General features: G+C 38.0%; 1 protein-coding gene across 9 annotated transcripts in view; it reads left to right on the forward strand.

Annotated features, from left to right (window-relative positions):
- UNC79 (unc-79 homolog, NALCN channel complex subunit) overlaps positions 1 to 17,265 on the forward strand; it is a 114,680-nt gene that overhangs the window by 43,418 nt on the left and 53,997 nt on the right. For 5 of the 9 annotated variants that reach the window (XM_074824996.1, XM_074824999.1, XM_074825000.1 and 2 more), the window contains 6 exons: positions 1,501 to 1,680; positions 2,731 to 2,796; positions 7,715 to 8,001; positions 11,613 to 11,795; positions 12,632 to 12,794; positions 15,673 to 15,825. In XM_074824996.1, coding sequence (XP_074681097.1) covers positions 1,501 to 1,680; positions 2,731 to 2,796; positions 7,715 to 8,001; positions 11,613 to 11,795; positions 12,632 to 12,794; positions 15,673 to 15,825 — 1,032 coding nt within the window. The remainder of the gene's footprint in view (positions 1 to 1,500; positions 1,681 to 2,730; positions 2,797 to 7,714; positions 8,002 to 11,612; positions 11,796 to 12,631; positions 12,795 to 15,672; positions 15,826 to 17,265) is intronic. The other 4 variants (XM_074824997.1, XM_074824998.1, XM_074825001.1 and 1 more) reach the window with 4 other exon arrangements.

Raw genomic sequence — 17,265 nt, forward strand, 5'->3', positions numbered from 1 at the left:
ATTCAAAGTGGGCGTGTTTTGACTACCCAAATACAGATTAGTCTACATTCTGTCACACCTTTGGGTGTCATGTTTTTTGCTCTCACTAGGATGTGATTGCGAGCCTTGGTTGAAATGCAGTCTGGTTCTATGATCAGCTGCAATCTGTATTAATCCACTTGTTCTTTTGTAGATGTTCTTATGCTATCAGCACTGCTGTTTGCAAAGGTCTCAGTCATGCCTGAGCCTGTTCTGTAGTGGTCTGTACAAAGACAGCCCTAGGAGCTGTATGACCCTCAAAAACCAAACAAATGTATGGGGCACAGCACAAGAGGTACATGGACTCTTAGAGCCAGTGCTCAGTTAACTCTTTCTGCAGTGGCAAATGTTTGTAAATGTTTGTCTTGTTCATAGGTGGTTTCTTGATGAGATACCATGTCTCCTTCCATTCACTGGGGGGGGGCACTAAAAATAATTTGTGCATGATTGTTTAACATGCTGAGTAATTCAAAACTTCCTAGTGGTGGCCCATGAGGCAGATCTATTTCCATCTGATTTGCTTGGAGGAGGTGGGGACAGCTGTTTGGACAGCACATGCTCCCTCAGCAGCCTAATGCCGCCTCCTACATTTGCATGGAGCCCAGTGCCTAAAAAAGCCCAGGTGGTGCTGCTGCATCCATACAGGAGATGGGTGGAACTGCAGATGTATTTTCTTCTCCATATGTAAGTAGCTTGACCAAAAGCTGGGAACTGCTGCTGTGGCCTGAGGAGGGAATCTTGGCACTAGTTTCTAGCACCTCTGGCTGCAAATGTATGGTCATATCTTTAAATATGAATATTTGGGAGTGATTTAAAATATGCAAAATATATTTTTCAAGTTTTTTTTAACCTTTCTCTTTGCCTTTTCAAAGACATAAGTGGCGCAAAGGATGGGCTCACTGGCTTTAGTTGCTCAGATAATTAAACTCAAAGGGTTTGAATGCACTGTAGACATCACTATAGAAAAGTATTGGTGACCCCATTAAGACATGCAGTGATACCTCTGGTAACACACTGTAAACGCATAATCACACTCACAGATTTTTGGAGGCGCTGTTCAAATCCAGGGTGATAGGTGTAGGCAGGACAGGAGGTCAGTGAGGCAAAACTAGAGGCCACATTTGGGTATGAGTGCCCTAAACGTAATCCATACTCGTGAGATTTCTGCCATTTTAAATAGAGGGCACCTCATATTCCCTTAGCCTGAAATTCAGGTTTTGGTTTCAAGAACCTGTTTCTGTCCAATCTCTAAAGAAAGAAGTAACAGCATAATTTTTTAAACACAGTTATGCCATTTGGGGTTTTATGGATTTCAGAACAAGAGCATGCAAATGAGTGCCTTGCACATGGACCCCTTGAGCCCATATGAAGCTTTCTTGACTTGAGTGGGACCTGGGGCCCAGTTGCATTTGGTACTCGGCAGCATTAGGGCCTCACCATGCTGTGGAATGAATCCTAACTTGGTCAATTGCATTTGCAAAGCTATCACTGCTGTCCGGACAAATGTCGCCAACCTCAGTGATGCAGCAATGTGGAAGATCAAGAGGGCTCGTTTCGCACGTAATCGTCAGAAGAGTGTGCGTTCCCTGAGGGACAGTGTGAAGGGACCAGTGGAGTCAAAGAGAGCGCTCTCCCTTCCAGAAACCTTAACCACCAAAATTCGTTGAGTATCTATTTATATTTTTGTGACACACCTGTATCTTCTCCCTTACGATCGTATCCTATTGCTGGGTACACATCGGAATTGTCAGTATTTTTTCAATTGGGATAGCAAATAATAGGTTTCTGACTCATTTGGGCATTATTCAGATAATGACAAGTTAGTGAGTTTGACAAAGAACATAGACAAACTTTGTGTCTATGCTGTGTTTGTTTAAAATGCCAGAACAGAATGCTTCAAGACTAGTTTGCGGATAGATCTTAATTTTTATTTGTGGCTAATACACAGTAGTTTTGTCTAAAATAGATACAGTGTTTACAGAAGAATTCCTCTGTTACTAGTTTATTTATTAATTGTACTTATTAATCAGTGTATGCAGCATATACTAGAGATCTTAAAAACAACTGTTAGTGTCTCAAATGAACTTTTGGATATCTTCGGAATTCTTTTGTTAAGAAAACAATATCCACGCAACGCATCCTTCCTGCCAGCTTGTATAGGAGGACCTAGGTGCTGGAAAACCATAGGCCTGTATGGACCGCTGTACAGATACCTTTCCAAGCAGAAATAAAGCATTTAGAGAATTTTACAAACATAGATCAGTCTTTATATTCAAATTGGACCTCTCACATTGCTCCTGCCCATATAATAGGACCTAATAAAATGTTCAAACACAGGTGCTGCTGAACTGTTAAGTTAAAAGGTGATTTCTTTTCTCTAAAATGAACACCACCTTTGGAACTCTTAGGTAATCCTTCTTGATCAATTTCTGATCCTGCATAGGGGCTCCTGCATGGTGACTCTTGTACCAGCAAAACTGAACAATGGAGAAAACTAGTTGTAGAATATAGTGCACAGAATCTATAGGGCACAGAAGTGACATGATTCAAACGGTTACACTCACTGCCTGACAACAGTGCATGAGTAAATGAACATAAATATGGTAGCACTCAATATATGCTGAAGTATAAGATGTCAGTACTGCCTTTTTAAACAGAGTTGCTCTTGTTTTTTTTGTTTGTGTTGTTTTGTTTTGTTTTGTTTTTTTTAAGCTGTGAGCTTGACCAGACACGAGCAGTCTGCTCCAGCTCTTGGAGGAACACCAGAGCAAACACCAGGTGGGTTTTACAAGGGGGTGTTTTGATGATACAGGAAAAAGAAGGCACTAGCACTGGCTGTCTTGCTGACTCATGAGATCAACTTATGCAAAATGGAAGTGGTCTAAAAGGCACAGCGAATCATGTCTCAGCATGGTTCCAAAAGGTTTAAATTGAAGTTTTGCTCTGGATCTGTACTGAAAACTGCCCCCAGTTGTAAATAGTACTTTGGGGCTGCTAGGAGGTTATTCAGAGGCAGTCAGTTATGCCAGCAGTGCTTCACCCTCCTGTGTTTCATTGCCCACAGGAACAGGTAAATCTTTAGTAGGCTGGCCCCATGGGTCACCTGTGTTTAGCCTGGTATTTGACCTTCAGGTTTTAGAGGCAGCAGACAGAATGCTTCTGACTGTTGTACTGTAAATTACACTTGTCTCCTCCGTATGCTTATAGACATCTCGAGTCCCTTACTTTATTGACATGTTGTGAAGATGTCACCCCTCTGTTAGGCTTTTGAGGAATAGTTATCTCAGCAGAGTCCAAGTAATGTCTAAATAATTGTGACTACTGACAGTTCTTGCTCTGAGTCCTGTGTAGACTGACCATTTGGAAGTGAAAAATCTCAGATTCAGATCTTTTCACATTCCTTCTTCAAGATTTGCAGTATTTCCAACAGGCAGAAATTCAGAATCAGAACAGATCAGCTTACTGGGTGATCAGCTGAAAGGAAGATACCTTGCCAGTGTGGGCGCTGACTAAGCTGTGCAATGGACCAGGAGAGCTTCTGAATTAGCGGTATATAGCCCTGTCATACTAGCCCAGTGAGAGCTGGAAATCAGCCAGTTCCTTACAGGACATATGTGCAGGTTGTCACAGGCTCATAGAAGAAACAAGTGAAATAATGGTGTGATGAACAGATGTATCAGTGAATGGTTGTTCTTCATTTAATGGCACCACTAGCCTGCTATATACTGGGCTTGTCGCATAAGAAGTGTCAATCTCACAGTAGGCATAGTTAGCCATTGTGATTTTTATTAGATGTATTTTGGTATTTCAGAGCTTCAGTTTTTAGGCTCAGGTAAATAATCACTTCGAATTAAGTTTCCACTAAAAAAGTATGTATAAAAATTTGCATGTAGCTCGGAACCACTGATATGAAGAAAAGTCTGATAATACAGTTCAAAATTATCACAGATGCTTTGGAAACGAGGAGACAAATGACTGTCCCTCTCCTCCTGCCCAGTATTTATTATTTCTTTTTAAAATCTTAATTTTTTGTAAAATTTTTTTAAGGTTTGACTCATAGTTTTTAACACTTTGCATTGACAGTACTGAGCATATCTGATTTGTCTAAGCAACAGACTCCTAAACATAGGCTGTGCATCTGTTGTAGAAAAAAATTTATACATACCACTTGAATGAGCAAGTCCTCATGGTCGTTCATTCTTTCTAGTTCTAAAACTGTAACCCTTGCACAGTCCAAATGGAAACTGAATTCAGTGTGTGTTCTGTATGGATTAAACACCAGGATCATGTATTTGTTCATGTATCCTCTACAGTATCCTGGAGAGTCACTTAGAGAGTTTCACTGATAGGCATGGGGATCACAACTGGGATGAAGCATGATATAATTTTGGTCTGATGTTTTATGTTCTGTTGTGATATACCTTAAAGTAATTTGAAGGTAAAGGAGCCTGATATAAGGGACACATGAACGAAGAGATGGATCTGTGGGCATAAGGCTAGATTAAATTCAGGAATGGTGGCTGTATATTAACTAGCAGGCTGTGTGCTTGGTCATGTGAGAAGGTTTTCCTAGGGGGGAGCGGGATGTGTGTGTACATATCTTGTATGTAGGCACACACACACACACAAAGTGCATATGTATGCGCACACATTTTGAGGGGTAAAAGCTGCCATAGCCACTGTAAAGACAGAGCCCTCTTGTTTTGCATTCTTAGTTCGAATCTAAACATTGTGATTTGGTACGGGATGCCCTACATCATGTGTTAATGAAGTGAAAGTTTAGTTCAAGCATGATATAACTTAAGATCCATTTTAGATAGCAGAAGAAGGTTTTCTGGACTCTGAAGATCTGTTAACTAAACTGGATTGTAGAGTTTTTGTAGGTTCTCTGTTGCTGGTTCCTTGCAAGTTTCCACATTAGAAGTAAAAACAGGAGGTGACTGACATTCCCTAGACTGGATCGTTAGAGGAGCAATGACAAACTACTCAGGGTGAAGCTCTGTTCACTGTGTCCTGCTGTATAGTTTTCAGTGAGGGTAAAGTACTTCAGAAAGTGTAGTAATATTTCTGGAAAGTAAAATGTCAGGAAAAGTCCTAGGAAGTATCTGTTAACTAGTGTTAGTATTGCAAAATGGAGCGTTTTATCACTGAGCTTCTAAATTACATTGTTCAGCAAGTGAAAGTAAAATAGGTTAATCTTTTCAGATTAATTACTAATTAATTGAGTTCTATTTGGAGAACCAGGATTTAGAGCCCCATGATCCTTTAACTCATTTCATTTTATCTCCTCCCTTGTTTTATTGAAAGTCTCACAACATGTAATAGAGATGAAAATAAGTAGGGCTGAAGAAAACAGTTCAATATCATCTTTATGAAAACGGTGTCCTTTTGATACAATTTTGTGAAAAATTTTAACCTGGATATAATATGTGGAAAGATTATTTCTCAGCTGATGTCTACAAAGCTGAAGTTATTTTCTATATACATTTTTAATGTGCTTCTGAAAATGGTACTTGCTGTATTTCTGATTCTAAATATTTCAGAATTTATTGTTCTCTTTTTGCATTTGTAAATCTTGGTCCAGTAAAAGTTTGGATAATTTTAATTTTGAAAGGAGGTTTCTGTAAATAAAAATCCCAGTGAAAACTGTTTGGAATAAAAGATATTATATAATATGGAGTTCATGATTTCTTTTTACCAAAGTGAGACCAGTAAAGGAAGGTTATTCTTAATGGAAGTGATTCTGAAAATTTCTCCCCAAGTTTTCATTTTCACATATCACAGAAATAGCAACCTTCTCCCATGCTCAGCAAAACAGCCAATCAAACAAACCCCTTTGCTCACCCACCAAAAAAAAGTAAAATATTAAAAAATTATAGAAAAAAAAATTACAGTTTTGCTGGTGAAGAACCTAAGACGTGCAGTTGTACCAGCAAAGGAGTCCCTTGTCAGAATAGCGTATTACATTGAGAATATGGGTAAATTAGAATATTAAAATAATTTCTAGCATTTTCTATAAATATATAGCTATGAGTTTATATAAACCCTAAGGCATGTAAGTAACTCTAACAGACTAAGTGGATATTAGTTGCTGGCTAGTAACCCTAATGCAGACATGCAGGAGAAATTTTAAGATTATACTTTGAGCTAATCTTGCTTGTAGGGTCTGTCCTGTAAACTTCAACTTAAACTGTTCTTGCAAAAGTAAGGACTGTGTCCAATAGTTGAAAGGATTTATCCTTGAAATGAAAACAAGTAGGTCATTTTGTAATTCTTGTTTCATACCAGCTTGCTTTATCTCAGTTATTCACTGTTAGACAGATTTTTATCCATGGATCAGAAAATGCATCAGATTACGTTTTAGTAACAATTAATTTTAATTGTTAACAGTTAGTGTTTAATGAGCAAACTAAAATTATAGGTATAATAAAAACTTAATTTTCACGTGTCGCCCTGTTTTGGTGCTGTGAAAGTAATATTTTCTGTTCCTTTTGATTATCCTAGTGGAAATAATTTTTATTTATTTTGCATATAATGCATATATAATGCATTTTATTTATACAGAAACATTCAATTAAAATTACTGTTTTAAAATAGAACATGTTGGGATAATATACTGTGCTTTAGCTATGCATTTATTCAGAATTATTTAATAAAAAGAATCTGATACACTGATATGTGAAATAGCTTCTGCTTTTCATGAATTCAATTCCTAGTGTTAGTATAACGTAAATCTTTAGGAACTAAACAGTAAAAAAGGCCTTACACATAGGGTGAATTAGAAGAGGGTAACTCTAAAGGCAGTTATTAAAGAATTCTAGTAATGATAAATGGTCTTAAAAGTAACTGGAAATATTGTATTTTAAAAAAATATTTAAGTATGAAAATACTTGTCCAGTTGGCAACTGTTATTTGCAGTGTGTCTGTTTTGCTTGGATAGTGATAGCCAGCACCCAGGCTTCCTTGTGCTTTGTAAGTAGCCTCTTGTCTTTCACCTCATCATATTCCCATGCAAAGCATGACTGATTGATTATTTCCTTATCCATATAATCCATATATCACATGGTTTATAAACCAAATCTTAGGCTTCCTCTCTGGGAAAAAGTCGTCAAAAGTTTTGACATAATACATAGTGTCCCAAAACATAATATATTGTAGTGCGTACATTTTGACTCAAGTTATTTGAGAGAAGTACGGATTCAGTGCTAAAAGGGGAAGTCTTCATTCTTTGTTTAATCATTATTTGGTAGAATTTTCTCCATCTCCTACCTTTGCTGTTTTGTACATTCTCCCCTGGACTAATGTCCACTAATGTTTGCTGAGGAAAGACTGAAAACCATGCCAGATGAGAATTTGGTGGCAGTGGGGTTTGATTCTCCTTTGGTGCGTAGATGTGAAGGAATAATAACACTTCATTTGACAGAAGTGCACTGGGATGGGAAGATAAGCAGCTCTGTTAAACATGGGAAAGCTGAGAAATGGGGTTCAGTGTACAGAGTAGGTGCTACTGTGCTATTGAGCCTGAGGCAATGGAGGAACACTGCCCTCAGAAATGCATGCCTATCTCCTGTGACTTCGCCATGTGTATTTGGGCAGAAATGGAGCAATGAACTCTGGAAAAAAAATCTGGTATATTGTGTACGCTGTTTACAGTCTTACCCAGTGTCTGATACCAAAATCTCTCTTGTGCCAATAGGACAACCCTCCCCAGAGAATGATAATACAATAAAAGACCTGCTTCCAGAGGATGCTGGGATTGATCACCAGACTGTCCACCAGCTCATTACTGTGCTAATGAAATTCATGGCAAAGGATGAGAGCAGCGCTGAGTCGGACATCAGCAGCGCTAAAGCTTTCAACACAGTCAAGCGCCATCTGTACGTCCTGCTTGGTTATGATCAGCAGGAAGGATGCTTCATGATTGCACCACAAAAAATGCGTGTTTCAACCTGCTTTAATGCTTTTATTGCTGGAATAGCACAAGTAGGTGAAAGCGCTTACTCCTTTTTGCAGCTGTTTCTCAGTGCCTGTTGTTGAAATGGTGGTAGCACAGCCTTCTTTGTACCAAAATAACGGCCGAGTGCAGTAATCCTACTTAAAACTTCTTAATGACTCTTCAGTTGGCGAAAGAATTTGGGAACAAGGATGGCTGCTTGTTCTTTATTCTCAGAAGGCTCCATGTAGCCTAATCAAGTGCTTTCTGTAGGTTTTTGCTTTGCAGTTAAAAAGTAAATAAATAGAAGTGTGCTAATTTGTAACTTTTTCTAGTACTCTAAACTTGCTGCATCATTGGCATAGAGATAATGGTTTTCTGTGCATGGGGGCATGCAAATACTATGTGATGAAAAATTAGAGACTGCTCCAAACCTCCTTGCCCTCTTTCCCTAGCCTTTGAATGCCTTGCTGTTCTCATGTGTCATTTCTTCCTTTCCCATTCAGGAAGACCTGGGATTCATGTGCTCTTGCTTGTTTCCCTGCATCAGTGGTCTGTAAGCTCATTGACATTCTTCACTTTGTAGGAGACTCATTCTCCTTCTTCCTTAGAGTGCACCAGGACTTTCTGTTCTCCTTTTCCTAGAGAGTGGTGCCACCATGATGAACTTCTGCCTATATTGCTATGATAGATGACTGGGCACATCCTTACCTTGTGCCTTCTTTCTCCATCTTGTAAGGAGGACCGTAATTTCCTACCTCACAAGGGTCTTCTAAAGCTCAGTTAACTTTTACTGATAGAGCAGTTGGCAATGCTAGGCTGAAAAACATTTCACACTTGCAGTACCTTTATTATTTGCAGTGAAGCATCATCATCACTTCCACGCTTTTTCCATATCATAGTCTAACATAAAGGATTACCTCAGGGGAGAGAGAGGCCTGTGATTTCAGATCTCCCCCTCCCCCAGCTCTTAAAATGCCAACTGTAACCTTCAAACATTGCTCAGAGCTATCCTGGCCTCTACCATATCTGCAATTCTTATCAAGATTTTCTGGATCATACGTTGGAATCAGTGATTTTTTTCGAAGACAGTTGTAATGTAGGTACTTGGATAAATTTTCACAGTCATGGAGAAGTCAGGTATCTGTGTTTCAGCGGGCAAAATAGAAGGTGTTAATTCAAACTGAGTAGCTGCAAATGCATCCTGATCCATTGTTTCAGAGCACCATTGCCATGTGTTGTTAATCATCTTTTATTTGTACAATTTTAAGCTGAAGCATGTAAAAGGAGATTCAGGCCTGTTACCATTGTATTGAGAGTCTGGAAGTGGCCGTTAAGATCACAGGGCAGTATCTTCCACTTTTTTCTGTGTGTTTTCCAAGTTTGGATTCCCCAGCTTCAGTGATCATAATTCACCTGATTTTCAGAAGTACTACTTACTGCAGCTCTAAATATCAGTTCCTGCCTTTCCTCTTTGCCTTTACAATGTGTCATCATAGCCAAATTCACCATTTCTGTTTGAAAAGCTTCATAGTTGAATCCTGGCTCCCCTGATATCACATGAGTTTGAGAACTTAAGTAGGCCAGGATTTTTCTCCATGTAGCAGACTTCAAAACTTTAGTTTATATTATGGGGGCAATTTTTCTTTGTGTGGGGAATCGCCTTTGCTGCAAGGGAAATGCTATTTGAAGTCTGAAGGTGCATTTGCAGAGTGAAAACTCCGTATAGAGCTCTTAAGAGATCTATTTCAGTTATACTCCCTGCCCTAGTCATAAATATTTGCTTTCCCCAATCAGCTTCAGAAAGATTGGGATTAGTCTGCCTTGCTGGTGCGTTGATTTTGATTCCAAGCTTGGTTGGAATGGTCAGTTCAAGAACAAAAAAAAAAATCAAATGTCTCTTAGTATTTTGCATCATGAAATCTGAGTATTTGGAGTTCTTGAAAGCATAAAATGCCACTTTCTCTTCCTAGCAGCAGAAGTAGCCAAGTTTTGGTGTTTGCAGTCACTGCGGTATTGCCCCACATGGTGGCAATGTTGTACAAGCCTGTCGGAGTGGGGAAGCAGCAGGGCCGGGCTCTGCTCAGCATTTGCAACATCATTGATTCCAGATCTTCCTGTGACAACTTAAAAAATGGGTCTGCTCATCTTAACACGTGTCTGCATTACAGTATGTGCTGTGTTAAGGCAGGGTTCTGTCTTCCTTGTATGGATGAGTTTTTCCTAACCATGCTATATAACTGTGTCACACCCTGAGGGGACAAGGCATTGCAGGGTAGAACCATATTTGGTGATTCCATATCATCTGTTTGGCAGGCTAACCCTTCACGGGTAGACAGGGGATCCATCTATGTAGCTCTGTGCATGCAGTACAAAAATTTGAGACAGCTGCACATCGAACTAGAGAATTATACAGGGAAAAACTTCTAGTCAGCTTGTTCAGGTGGGAACTTGAGAGATGAGTTCTATGTTTGTAAATTAGGCTCATCCACTTGTTCTAATAAAAACAAAACCAAAAAAAGAAATACAGACCTGAAGGAAATGGATGATGCGGATGAAACTGTTGTTTGTGTCTGTTTAGATGTACAGGGCTCCTGGTAAAGTGCACTAAGTCCACTGAAACTGCAGGGACGTGTTAGACCTTGGGGCTTGTGCTGGAGTTAGCTTGGCCTGCTGTTATACCTTCCTGGGTGTCAACCAGTATAGGTCAGCGTCAGAGACAAGGGCTTTATGGATCCTTGTTATGATCTAGTTTAGCTACTGATTTCAGAACATACGGCTTTAAATAAAAATAGTTTATGTTGCAAGACTGATGGGAGGATAATGGAAAAATAGCAATGCAGTTTCAATCGAAAACACAGTTGTGTCAGGGTAGTGGGAATATATGGCCACACTGCACTTAACCATCAGGACTCAAACCTCTAGGGTAGGCACCAAATAGCATGATGCTCTTCAGTGATACAGGCAAAGCTTATGACTAGCAGTAACAACAGCAACTTGTCTACAGTAACACCACTACTGAAAATTGATGAGCATTTTATTTAGAGCAAGATATTTTTCATTAGTTTTACTCTTGGATCCTTTAGGATTTGCATGCTTAAACTTTCTGTATAACATTGCAGACACAATCTTAACTTTGCTATAGTAAAGAGAGGGATTCTTGTCTCATTACCTAATACTAGAACATGGGGCTTAAAAAAACCCAACAGCTAATGTTGCAAGCCTGATGAGAAAATGAAAACCAGCAATGCAGTGTTAATACAAAAAAACCCAAATACGCAACTCCCTTCCCAAAACCTACAATTGCATCCTATTAAACATGAGATATACCTAATATGGTTTTCTCTGTTGAACCATGATCAACTTGTGCTGTAATACAAGGCTATCACAGCATAATGTATTTTATGAACTTGCCAATGTATGTTAAAATTTAGACTGTGCAGGATGAAAGGCTTTCAGAACACATCTTTTGTTTCGTTTTACCTATCTAGCTAAAATGAGAATGTGGCAAGCTGGCAGAAATTTTCTGATAGTGAGACTTACTTAAAAACATCTGTTTCTTTTCATTTGACTAATACCTCAACTGTATTAGTTATTTTGCTTTTCAACATCAGTGGATTTGATTTTGGTGAGCTAACTCCTGTGCTAATATTATTTTCAGGTGATGGATTATAACATCAATTTGGGAAAACACCTTCTTCCCTTGGTGGTGCAGGTGTTGAAATACTGCACTTGTCCTCAGCTAAGGCATTACTTTCAGCAGCCTCCTCGCTGCTCCCTCTGGTCCCTCAAACCTCACATTCGGCAGATGTGGTTAAAAGCTTTGCTTGTCATTCTCTATAAGGTGAGTGGGCTTAAAAAGACGCTGTCCACATTAAAATTTACACTTCAATTTGAAATTTATTATAGGGAACACTCTAACTGTACTGCAGGTGAAAGGAAATGTAAAGGACACTTTGATTTGCTTATTTGATAAATTTAATTTCAATGTCTGAAATAGGATTTCACCTGTGCTACTGACCTGTTACTTCTGCTGTCTATACTGTCTTTCACATGGTTACCTGAGAAAGAAAAATACGGATTGGTAAATAGGAAAATGCTATATAAAGTTCCAGTGAAGAGTATTTTGATAACTTAAAATGAGGTTTTTTAAAAAAAATAGTGACTTTAAATGGGGGGGATGGTCAGCTTAACAGTTTGTATTCTTTAGTTGAGTGATGCTTTTTAGGAAGTGTTGTCAAAATGTGATGGGTTTATGCACTAAAATGGAGCTGTGAATACTTTCGATATGCTTAACAAATTTCTAGCAGGTCTATAGGGCATACAAGGAAGTGAAGACACTAGAAATGAATGATAACATGCTGATTGAAATAGATTATTTGAAGAACAGTTCTGATGAGAGACCTCTATTATTATTATTAATAGTTGGTTTTGCCACATAAAAGTCAAGAAAACAATCTATTAAATGTTACTAATAGGGATTTTTAAAAATTTTTAAAAATAATTCTGTGTATAAAGCTGAAAACAGTCCTGCTTCTCATGATGTATTTAATAATGTATGATCAAAGGAAGGCAAAGAGCATCCAGCTGACAATATTATAATTTTTCTATTTTACTGCCTAAATGTTTATCCAAGGAAAGTTAGTTTTTAAGCCAAAGTTTTTCTCTTTCACTGAACAGTACCCCTACAGAGACTGTGAAATCAGCAAGATTGTGCTTCACCTAATCCACATCACAGTCAATACCCTCAATGCTCAATATCACAGCTGCAAGCCCCATGCAACTGCTGGTCCTTTGTATAGTGACAACAGTAACATAAGCCGATACAGTGAAAAGGAAAAAGGTACTTTTAACATTCTCACTTATGATAGTCATTGATTTAATTTATTAAGTCTTGCAGATGTTGTAGAAACAGGTAAATATGGACTGAGTTTTAGAACATAATACTCAGAATTAAGTCCAAGGTGTGACTTACCTGACCAGCTATAGCCACCTATAGTAAAAGAAATTCATAATTTCTCTGTGGGCTAAGCATAGGACAGCAGTCTAACATTTCTCAGGGGGGGTATACCTTAGACTTAATAGTTCAGTCACCATGCCTGGATAGTCTGTGGCCTTTTCTATGACAATATTAACTGATCATGACCACACACAAGGTGTGCAACCATCCTGACCCGCATTCTGATTATACTTTATAATAACATGGCATAGTAGCAAATATATGATGTTGAAAAGAGAAAATGATGAATTCAGTCTACAGTTTTCTTTTCTCTGTAAAAGGAGCTGAAGCTGAATAGCTTACATGCAGATGTATATGATGTGGATGTCTAAAGGCAGAAGAGAATGGTTCAACCCTTAGAGTCTGTGTCTGATTGTTAACTCTGTATGTGCTTGCTAGCCATAGCAGAGGTACTGTGATGGTGTGGACTGGTGTAAGGTTGGGGTTTGAAGTAACATGGTGTCACTTAGTGTAGTTCCTTACAGTTGTGAAGTTTATTATGTGATAAGTATGATCAAAGTTTAACAGGTTCTTCTGATGTTAATCTGTAGCTGTCTTTCAGCTGTTTTGCCTTTTAGCTGCTTATTTACCATTTACATCCTCCTTCTCAGACTTCCTAGTGTGCAGCAAATTCTTCTTCTGAAGAAGAATATAAGAAACACTCTTTTTATGCATGTCAGCACCTTTTCCTCTTTTGCTGCTTGTTGCTCATAAAAAGATAACCAGCAAAACAAGAACACAAAATTTTGTTTACCTGAACACCCTATCACTCAGCTCTGGAAAATTAAAGCAACCTTAAAATGGATGTATTACATATTCTCACCCCCTTGGACATTTTGTATTGCTGGAGGAGGGCTAAGAGGGTTCAGATAACTGTGGACTTACTATGAATTTGTCCTTGTTTTGAGCTGAGTTAATGACTTGATTCATAATGACTTAATAACACTGAGGGTAGTAATAATAAATTTATAAAATACATTCAGTTTCTGAATTGATTCTGAGATGTTTCTGAGACAAAGCAAGGTGCCTAAGTACCCAGCTTCCTGTTCACAGTGCCAAGTTAGGTTTAGAAAACTCGAAGTTCCAGTCCCATGTCCAGCATTGATTCCCTGGGTGACCTTGTGTCTCGCTTCATCATTGTTTCCCTATGTTTAAAGTAAGGAGAATAATACTTACTTGCTTTCCAAAGCTTTGTGAAGGGCTCTGGGCTGCTCAGCGGTAAAGGACCATAAATGGGCAAATTTTACTCAGTAAGTGCTGACTTAATCGCAGGGCTGATTCTCTTCCTTTGCTGAAGTGCTGCAGAAAAAGAAGGATGTAGAAAAGTTTTCTTTCACCTGAAAGAAGCAGCCAATATAATTCCTTAGGGACTTGGAAAGCTGAAGCCTTTCCTACCTTTTCTAAGGAGGCTTATTTAGTCTGTGGTCAGGTAGTGTGCTGCTGTCATCGTCAAAGGTGGTGGTTTGATGATCAACAGGTGAGGATTTCATTCTCAGGCAGCAAGAATCCCTATGCTAAAGATGGATTTTCTCACTTTTGAAACTTTTTCCTAATTTTTCTGCCAAACTTTGTTGTGGGAATCATGGTAAGTGTAAAACTGTTGTAGAGCTGATGATAAATCTTGTGAGAAGAAGCATTTGTTGCCAAAAAGTTAGACGCCTAGGACATGGTGTTAAAAGTGATGTCCTAACTTATTAAACCCAGCCTCTGCAGAAATTCTTACTATCAGCTTTGATTGATTTTTCTGGATTCATCATATCAATTAGGTATCTTATCCCTGATGCTTTTAGGTGGCAGTTCCATAGCTTCACATGTAGTAGAAACTTTCCAGCAATTTCTGAGCTAAAGATACTAATGTCCAGTTTAAATCTTCAGTTTTTGGCCATTCTAACTCCTTGGTTTACTTGCCTCTTCACTTCTAAACACCAAATGCATTTCCTCTCCATGTTTACTTACTAGAATAAACAAGGCAAACTTTTTTGTTCCTTCTTTTAAGTGCTCTGTTTTCTTTATTGTCCCAGTAGCATTTCGTATTTCCTTGGAGATGAATTATTAGACATGATAGATATAGATTTTTTTGGTTTTTATAATCATTTCATACAGGTGATGTGGTTGTTTTTTGATGGATAAATAGGTTTGTATCTTTCTGCCATTTTCAACTGGCAGCTCTCAAATTAGAGCATAATGTTTTACTACTTAGATCAATAATTTCATAATTCATACTCTTAGGTCTTATTCTGTTACTATTACCAGCTTCCCAAGATTATCCATTTCTTCCTTTTTCACTTTTCTATTGTGCTAGTTTATTACTGACCTTGCAATTCTTGTATTAATTTTGATCTCCTTCAATTTACCATTTCTCACAGAGCACTATGGAAGTTATTTACTCAAGTCAGTGTTCAGATATATTGTATTTCTTCCATCTAAAGAATCTGTATTATTGTCAGGAGAAAAGATCAGCTTAAAATGGTAAAAGCTTTGGTATGCTTTTGTTGCATTGTAACCCATTTTTCATTTATCTCTGCCCTTTCTGACCTTAATTCAAGATGTAACAAGAATATCAAAGTTATACCTGGGATATAAATTTTCTTGTAAATTTTAGATGATTTTTCATTTTCCAATTCAAGTTTAATTGAAACTAGCTGAGGTTATATTACATAGACAGCTTTTCATTCAAGGATTTGCACTTTCTTAAGACTAATAAAGTTTTTTCTTTCTCCAGCAGAGGAAGACAGTGTTTTTGATGAGTCTGATATTCATGATACACCAACTGGACCTTGCAATAAAGAATCTCAAACTTTCTTTGCAAGACTGAAAAGAATTGGTGGCAGCAAAATGGTGAAATATCAACCAGTTGAGATGAATGCTCAGAGAAGTATGAATTGTTTTGTCAGTATAAACTCATGCAGAAATACAATTTCCTACTCTTATTTTCAAGCTACCACCTTTCTTTGTAGAGTTTGTTGCACTGCCTGATTTGAATACAGGTACTCTGTCTGGCTTTTGAGAGCAGGTACTCCACATTTCCCTGAATGAATTCTCTTACAAGTATCTCAAAGTAGGCACTCCAGAATAAAAATATCTAAAATCAGCAGTTTTCTGAAAGTTTAAGCTCTTTTGAGTGTAAAAATGTTTAAGAGGATTTGTTGCAATTTTCTTCCACCATTGGACTGGAGCTTGTTACTCAAATTTATTTTTTCCCAGGAATTTTTTTTTTGGTAAGGTGGGATTCTGGGGTAAGTAAATTTGTTGTTGCTGCTGCAAATATTATGGTTTTCTATTGGTAAAAAGGGTCATTTCATGGTTTCAAAAAATAGAAGGATTTTGTTGTCAAACTTAGGTTTTTGAAATGAATACCCTAAAAAAGTTTAAGATATTTCCACCACCACCCACCTGCCTTTTTTTCTTTCAGGTGTTTGCACGGCGGGGGAATGATTCTGACTAGAGCAAACATCTACTTTAACTTTTCTCACTGTTTTTTTTTTTACATGGTGATTCATATGTGGAGCATTTTGAAATATGGGGACAATAATGCTCAGGAATATTCTGTTTTATGTGAAAATATGTCATTCATAATAACAACATTGATAACCTTTTAAAATATTCTCAATGAATGTGTTCACATAGCAAAATACCAGTGCAGTATAATTGTGCTGCCTTGACTCCTGCTGAGGATGGAGAGGTACAACTATGTGGTGTGGTAGTTGCTAAACTCAGCTGGGGTCTAGGATCACTGGGGGGGTGATTCTCTGAACACCTGTCTGATCTCAGGCTTGTGCTACCACATCCTCACTGCTATTGCTACCCTTGCTTTTTGAATTAGAAGCATCCATTTTAAGCCCACTTTGCTGTGGCAAATAACATGTAGGTTTACTCTAATATATGCTGATGTCCAAATGATGTCCACAGTGCTGTGGTCCAAAATTATTTTGAAACCTCTTCAGAGTGGTCTGTGTAGCTCACTACTTCTTTCATCTCTCATGCCTAATGCAACCATCCCAAGTGTCTATAGAAATTACTCGCCTGGGCCATTTTTTTTTCAATACATAAGGTGTTAAACAGTCTATCTTCAGGGCACATCTGTCCAGGATGAATAGAATTTGGATAGAATTTAGATAAACCTTATTATCCAAATAGTATAGTTTTTTGTTGTTCACTGTAAAAATCTATGTAATGTGGCTCTGAGGTAAAAACAAAACCTAGACAATTTTGACTAGTACTGGGTTTGTATTTGAAATACCAGTCGTGTTGAATGGTGAGATAAAGATGAAGATATCTGCCAGAAGTCTCCAACTGAGGTAGTATTAGCTCTTTC

This window comes from Strix aluco, chromosome 4, assembly GCF_031877795.1.
Source record: "Strix aluco isolate bStrAlu1 chromosome 4, bStrAlu1.hap1, whole genome shotgun sequence".
In the NCBI taxonomy this organism is placed as follows: domain Eukaryota; kingdom Metazoa; phylum Chordata; class Aves; order Strigiformes; family Strigidae; genus Strix; species Strix aluco.